The sequence below is a fragment of the Myodes glareolus genome, chromosome 22 (genome assembly GCF_982192425.1).
Source record: "Myodes glareolus chromosome 22, mMyoGla1.1, whole genome shotgun sequence".
Taxonomy (NCBI): domain Eukaryota; kingdom Metazoa; phylum Chordata; class Mammalia; order Rodentia; family Cricetidae; genus Myodes; species Myodes glareolus.
The window spans coordinates 23,804,196-23,811,871 of NC_142047.1; the positions used below are offsets into that span (position 1 = coordinate 23,804,196).

At 44.9% G+C, this 7,676-nt stretch overlaps 1 protein-coding gene and 1 long non-coding RNA gene across 2 annotated transcripts; both read left to right on the forward strand.

Annotated features, from left to right (window-relative positions):
• The first annotated feature begins 2,326 nt into the window (after positions 1 to 2,326).
• On the forward strand, positions 2,327 to 3,024 carry LOC148118491 (uncharacterized). The gene is made up of 2 exons (XR_015735999.1): positions 2,327 to 2,400; positions 2,658 to 3,024. It is a non-coding gene; the product is annotated as an uncharacterized LOC148118491 (long non-coding RNA).
• A 1,647-nt stretch (positions 3,025 to 4,671) lies between these two features.
• LOC148118492 (liver carboxylesterase 1-like) lies at positions 4,672 to 7,441 on the forward strand. The gene is made up of 5 exons (XM_087900430.1): positions 4,672 to 4,782; positions 5,045 to 5,192; positions 5,620 to 5,751; positions 6,637 to 6,709; positions 7,005 to 7,441. Exons 1-5 carry the CDS (start codon positions 4,705 to 4,707, stop codon positions 7,177 to 7,179), a joined length of 606 nt encoding a protein of 201 aa, XP_087756556.1. The 5' UTR covers positions 4,672 to 4,704; the 3' UTR covers positions 7,180 to 7,441.
• The last annotated feature ends 235 nt before the right edge of the window (positions 7,442 to 7,676 follow it).

Consider the following 7,676-nt stretch of genomic DNA (forward strand, 5'->3'; position numbering starts at 1 on the left):
AGCCCTAGGCTGAATCACCAGGCTATAGCAGAGATAACAGAAACTAGCAGGAAACTTAGCTGGCTAGCCAAAACAGTCCTCCAGATGCACCCCAGGGGCTAAGGGGGGACAGGGCCCTACAATAATGGATGTGTTTAAGACATAGCTCACTGCTGTCTATCCCTGAAGATTTAACTATCACTTCTCAGGGGCCCCTTGCATGCATTCTTGTTCACCACCGACTCCTCCAATGCCCTGCATGGACCGTTTCTCCCTGCCCTCTTCACCCTCCTAGATCCTTTGCTCCGATCTGCTGTTTGCTGCGGTCTCAGAACTGGCAGCAGGGCCTTCTCTGGTTCTGTACTCCCTGTCCTGAGTGTGTGACACAAAGCAGGCACTCAGATGCTTGACTGGGGGCATGGAACTGTTGGCCTCCTATTCGGATAAGCCGTTCTATTCACTATTGTGGACACAGTCAGGTCCACAGTCCTGCAAACTTTGTCGTCAGCAAGTATATCACTGGGAACCCTTTTGAAAGAATTGGTGGTTGCACATCTGCCCTAGGGTAGGATGGAAACCCTAGTGAAAATAGGAAACCCTATTTTCATAAAGATCCGCTTAGAGTCAATTTCTTCTATTTCTTCTGGAGTAGGGTGTTCAATTCTTCTAGTTTCGTGATCGCTGGATTCTGGAGATGTCATGTTGCCTTTCAGGTTGTTGGAGGAATTCTTGCATTGGCGCCTGCCCATCTCCTCCTCTCTGGATGAAACTCAGCACTCTCTGGATAGAACTCCTCAGCACTCTTTGGATAGAACTCCTCAGCACTGCCACAAGGATAGCTGGTATTTCCAGGACCCAGGAGACAAAAGGGCGGCAGCAGTGGGGGCAGGGAGGGGTCCCGTGGAACACCGAAGACCCTGCTGCAGAAGCTGAGGGGGGAGGGGTTGTGCTCTCTTCTGGGACAGAGAGCCCAGGTGAGCACCCACTCACCTCTCTGGATAGAACTTCTCAGCACTGCAGCAGGGCTAGCTGGTGTTTTCAGGACCCAGGAGACAAAAGGGCAGCAGTAGTGGGGGCAGGGAGGGGTCCCATGGAACACTGAAGACCCTGCTGCAGAAGCTGAGGGGGGAGGGGTTGTGCTCTCTTCTGGGACAGAGAGCCCAGGCAAGCACCCACTCACCTCTCTGGATAGAACTTCTCAGCACTGCCTATGAATCCATTTCTTCACAGATACTGGAGCACCAACCTACATGTATGAGTTTCAGTACCACCCAAGCTTCTCATCACATGCGAGACCCAAGAACGTAGTCTGAGATCATGAAGATGAAGTCTACTCTGTTTTGGGTGCCCCCATTTTAAGAGGTAATGGCTCATAGCTGGTATGAGGGTAGAATCAAGAGGTGTGGGATCCACTCTTGGTTTGGCAGCCTTAAGCAAGTTTCTCCAGTCTTGATCCTAATTTCTTAATTCAGTATACAGGGGGCGGGGTGAGGTGAGGTATACATGAATGTCGCCAGTCTTTCTCCTGGTCTAACATACATTAAGGAGGATATATTAACGTGCCCCCAGCATAACTGCTCTCACACTCCTGATGATTGACAATAGAAAAAGATGTTGTATAACATACATAGTAAGCCACTTGATGACAAGAAGGCCACTTCTTGATTTTATACTCGAAATAACATATCAAAACATGACTGACTGAAGGTGAGGTCAGACTTGATGCTAAATATGTATCAGATTCACGGGTATTGGTATGCCTACCAATCTCTGCAGATACTTAAAACACATGTATTTTTATTAATACTATAGTTAATATTACAATATCAGGCTATGACACGATTAATATTTGAGAAAAACCTTCCTAAACCCTCTTTTTTTCAAAAATCGCATGTGGCCCCTAACCCGCCTCATAAATGTTCGTAACACATCGGTGTCTCTGGAAATCTCCCAGTTAAGAAAGTCCTTAGCACATTTGCATTGTTGTATTTCTCAACCCTCCGAAGTTTACAAGGCTTAGAAAAGACCTATGAGCCAACAATATTATGGGGTAGAGGAAACTAGCGTATGATCTTTTTACCCTGAGTGAGGGAGAACAAACAGATGAACATGGAAAATAAAGACAGCTCGTATTGGATGGGCTGCATTTCACTGATAAATCCTAGACCAGTTATCCTCCTCAGTCTGAAGGCCTACATCGGTGAACCAGGATTTTGTAGACTTTAGGTATGGACTAAGATCCACAGTTCTACCTTTCTAAACTGAGTTCTGCTGCTGGTGGGCCCAAGACCTGTTCTTTTAGTAGTGACAGGCTTTTAACCCCCTCTCTCCTTTTTCATTCCCCACCGGTGGCGCCTCTGAAGAGGAGATCCGTCTCAGCAAGATGGTGATGAAATTCTGGGCCAACTTTGCTCGGAATGGGTGAGGCTGGTGGTGAAGATGGGACTGGGGTGGTGGGTATGATCGGACCTTCAGATACTCAGTGGGAAGAAGGACAGTTTCTAAAGTTTAGTGGTAAACTCAAATCCAGTCACACCAACCCATTGCTCTTGCGTTGGTTCTCCTCATCCCTCGTGATAGTTGGGAACAGGTGATCCAGGAATCACTATATGATTTCATTAAAGAATGCAGGGAATCACAGAGTAGTTTTGACGAATTCTATTTGGTTCCGTTCCTAGGAACCCTAATGGCGAAGGGCTGCCCCACTGGCCAGAGTACGATCAGAATGAAGAGTATCTGAAGATTGGTGCTACTACTCAGCAAGCCCAGAGACTGAAAGGGGAGGAAGTGGCTTTCTGGACTGAGCGCCTGACCAAGAAACAACCCCGGCCAGACCACAGTGAGCTGTGAATGCAAGACTCTGCCAGCCTCATATCAGAGAAGCCAAGATAGAGTTCTCCTAGTAAAAGTGTTTGTTAATCAAAGATGGATCTCGAAGGATCCTGAAGAATTTTGTCATAGGGATAGACAGAAGCCAGAGATGGGAGATGTTTTATACTTTTGGCCTCAATTTGGAGAATAAATGTTCTTTTTAAGATCAAATAAGTATATGTGTTTTGGGTTTAAGATAAAAGTATGTACCACGCAGCAGGCAGGGGTAGGGGGAGAAAGAGAGAAAGAACTTACGAAAACATGAAAAGATATCCCATAAGATGAACCAGAAAAATAGTTACCTTGAAAGCAAAAAGAAAAGAAAAGTGCTGTTGCAGGAAAAAGAGGCTGTGAGTTTAGGCTTGCTTTTCACCTCCAGCTGGGAGATGTCATCCAACAAGAAAAATGATGCTAAAACTTACTAAAGTTCTAAAGGTGAAGTGGGGACTAGTATCAGAGGCTGAAAGACACAGGAACTGCATATTGAAGGAGGAATTTATACCAGCTGCAAACTCTCTATGTACACTGCCAGGGCCTTACAGGGAAAAATCAGATGCATGTTTAAGACCTTAGAAGTTCATCTCCAGTTGTATGGCATGTAGCCTTGCTCAGGCATGTACTCTGATTAATGAAATCCTTAAACTACTGGAGAAAACTCAACAAGCATTATTTCATTCAGCTTAAGAAATTGACAAAAAAAATATGTTGAAAAGTGATAAAAAAAAAACTGGCCTGCTAGAAATTGTTAGTAACCATTACTGCTAGTGATGAACAAATCACCAAGGAATCACCAGCTTCAATAATCAAGGACACAATGTTCTCCTGAACTTAAGGCTGAAACATGACAGTAGAAAGCACTCCTAGAGAGGGTGCCCAAACTGGCCTTTCCCTGTAGTCAAATTGATGAATATCTTAAATGTCACCTTAGAACTTTCATCCAGCGACTGATGGAAACAGAGGCAGAGACCTGCCACAGAGCACTGGGCTGAGCTCCCAAAGTCCAGTTGAAGAGTGGGGGGAGTGAGAATATGAGCTAAGATGTCAAAACCATGAGGGGGTACACCCACTGAAACAGTGCTAAAGGTAGCTCACCAATTCCAGCCGGACAGGGAAGGAGCCAACATAGGACCAAACTGGACTCTCTGAATGTGGGTGACAGTTATATGACTGGAGCAGACTCCAGGTCCACTGGCAGCGGCACCAGGATTTACCCTACTGTTTGTACTGATTTTTTGGGAACCCATTCTCTTTGCATGGATACATTGCTCAGCCTAGATATAGTAGGGAGGGCTTTGGACCTTCTCCAAAGCAATGCCCTTTACCCTCTCTGCAAAGTGGATGGGGGTTGGGGACAGAGAAGTCAGAGGAAATGGGAGAAGGGGAGGGAGTGGGAACTGGGATTTGTATGAAAAGTGAAAAAAGATAATTTACTTTCTTTTTAAAATAAAATAAAATAAAGTAAAGTAACACCAAGAAAGAAAGAAAGAAAGAAAGAGAGAGAGAGAGAAAGAGAGAGAGGGGGGAGAGAAGGGGGAGAGAGAGAGAGAAAGAAAGAAAAGAAAGAAAGAAAGAAAGACACAAAGAAAGAAAAGACTCCTAGGTATAATACTTCAAATAGGAGCGTAATCTTGAAGCGCAGCTGCACAGGGCATGTGTTTTAGTATGTTTTGAGCTTCTAGATGTAAGTCCTTTTGTCTCACTGATTTTTTTTTAACTCTTGGAAGATCTATGTTCATTGAGACCCAACAAAGAAATTTCATGCTTTTAATTGAGTTCATTGGTTTTCTTATTGAGTTCTTTCTGTTAATTCTTGAAGATTCTCAAGTACTCAATAACTTTTTTTTTCAACAGATTATGGGATATCCACTCTCTGCAGGCAAACTGGACCAGAAGACAGCCACATCTCTTCTGAGGAAGTCTAGTCCCTTTCTCGTAAGAAGCTTATGGGGATTGTGAGAGTTGATGGAGGTGCACAGAAGGGCTGGGGGCTCATCTCAAATAACAGAAACACCAATGGCACAAACATTTGTAGGCTTGGAGTTCTGTCTCATTTTCATGCCTTTAACACTTCATCAACCTAGCAGAGACTGAAGGGTTAAAATAAGGTTCACGATCAACAAAGACTTATAAACTGGCCAAAGAAGTCACATTGCTTGCCATTTAGGGTAGGGGTTACTTCCTTGATTCATTTCAGAATGTCCCTGAGGATGTGATTCCTGCAGTCATTAAGGAATACTTAGGAGGGGCAGAAGACATTGTCAAAAACAGAGACCTGTTTGTAGACTTGATCGGAGATGTGTTATTTGCCGTGCCATCTGTCATTGTGGCTCGTCATTGCAGAGGTGAGACCTAGGGGCTGTGTTGCAGAGGGTCGCTGGCGTCAGTATTAGTTCTGATCCATTTATCTCCTAGTGTGGATAGATGTGGACACTGCTGAGAGTTAGGTCCTAAGTTAGGTTCTACATGATCGGGAATGGGTACTGTCCTGCTGTGTTATCTGCTAGTAAGTAGCTCATGTTGAGGGAAGGACCCAAATGCATGCAGTTAATTCAGAAGGAGATTCTGAAAAACAGCAGTCAGGAGATGAGGAAGTGACCCAGGAAGATCAGGAGGCTCATGGTGACACAATGCCAAGCACGTGTTCAGCATAGATGGTGGAAGCTGGAGAGTGCCAAGGAACAGTCAGGAGCCCCTTTTGGAGCTGGGAGCCTGGATACCATCCAGATTTATGCCTCCACATGAATTGAACATGGACCCGTGTTTTCTCAGATGCTGGAGCCCCTGTCTACATGTATGAATTTCAGTATCACCCAAGCTTCTCTTCGGATCTGAAACCTGAGACGGTGATGGGAGACCATGGGGATGAACTCTTCTCAGTATTCGGTGCCCCATTTACAAAAGGTAATGGTTCCTTTTTAGTTATAAGCCTGGAATTAGGAGGCCCGAGCACCAGCATTTCTTGGGTAATTTTGAGAGTGTTTCACCTCTTTGCTCTTAGTTTCATGGTTCATCAGAATGGAGCTGAGTTTGCTTGAGCAGTCTCTAGCTTTTCCCTGCCCAATGAAAGAGGACTGTGTTTGTGTTTCCAGTATATAGTCTCTTAGAATCCTGACCTGTAACTTCATCTGCAGGGCACTGCTTGAAAAAGAGAGTGCTGGTAGTTTCCTACTCATAGGGGTATGGGAAGATTAGAATTTGCATTAACCTTGAGTTGGGTATCAAGTGTTTATCCATATGTCTCTATATATTTAAAACTCACATATTTTTAGCTTATGCACTATTTGAATATTTTCACAAATGTCTCTCAGCAGTTGCATGTGACTCATGACCTCTCTCATGGCACACCAGTCTCTCCAAGCTGAATTACTCATGAGGATGTTCATATTTCTCATATACTTCAGACTATGAAAGGTGTGTGTGTGTGTGTGTGTGTGTGTGTGTGTGTGAAAGAGAGAGAGAGAGAGAGAGAGAGAGAGAGAGAGAGAGAGAGTCTTAAAGAAAGACCCAACAGTCAATAGCAGTCCTACGAGGTAGAGACAGCCCGCTGGAATCTTGTACTTATGGGAAAAGCTGAAGATGCAGCATAGAAAGCAAAAGCATCCAGCTTACTAATGAACCACATGCACATTGCTGAATGTGTGAAATTTGTCAGTATTTTATTCAAATGCAGATTTTTCACCCAGCAGATATGGAATAAGAGTACAGAATCCACCACGGTAAAGGTTTGCATGGCAGTGATGCTGTTGCCATAGGAACAACTGAGGGCTTTTATCCTCTTCCTCACAGGGGGTGCCTCAAGTGAAGAGATCAACATTAGCAAGATGATGATGAAATTTTGGGGCAATTTTGCTCGGAATGGGTGAGACTGGTGGACAGGGTTAGTGGAGGAGGTAGGATGCTGGGGTGGGGAGGGAACCCATGGGAAGTGGTGGCCTGTATAGTTTAAGTGGACAAAGGCCTGAGCATATGACCATAGTACTTTGACAGTGAGGGCTCTCTAACAGTGGTCAGGCTAAGTAGATAGAGCATTCTTCATCCCCAGGGCCGTAAGTCCCATGGCAGCAATATACATCCATATACCCAAGATCCATCCAATTTACAGAGAAACATGGGAACCACATAGCAGATCTGAGAAACTTTGATTTTGATTCCAGGAACCCCAATGGGAAGACATTGCCTGCATGGCCAGAATACAATCAAAATGAAGGATACTTGAAGACTGGAGCAACCACTCAGGCAGCCCATGGCCTGAAGGATAAGGAAGTGGCATTTTGGACCAAAGTCTGGACCAAGGAGGCAGTGGAGAAGCCCCTCCAGGAAAAGAATTGAACTTTCAAAAGTGGGAAGCCCAGCTAGCTTTGAGGGGAGAGCAATGCAGCAAAGGCAGAGTTGGACCATGTGGTGTTTGTAGATGAAAAGGCTTCTTATTGTGGGGACTTCAGAACTGTGTGTGATGGGACTTGGGAAGACAAGAAAGATGGGATGGCCCTATCTCATGGCCCCGATTTACAGAAAACTCTAGCTCTTTTAGAGACCAAACCAGTGTCTGTGTCATGTCTTTGGCTCCAAATAAAAGTACCCTTTTCTGGCAGAGGAGAATGAAGGGACTGAAAAGTGAAAATGATAAAAAACCATCGTATGAAGACAACACCACGTGTGTGTGTGTGTGTGTGTGTGTGTGTGTGTGTGTGTGTGTGTGTGTGTGTGTGAAGGAAGAGTCTCCCTGAAATATGGATGTAGGCAGGGACTTCGGAGGAGGGAGGTGTGAATAGTAATTAGCTCATCCTTCCTCTCTCCAGGTGGAAATGCTCTCCTGCACGTTTGGA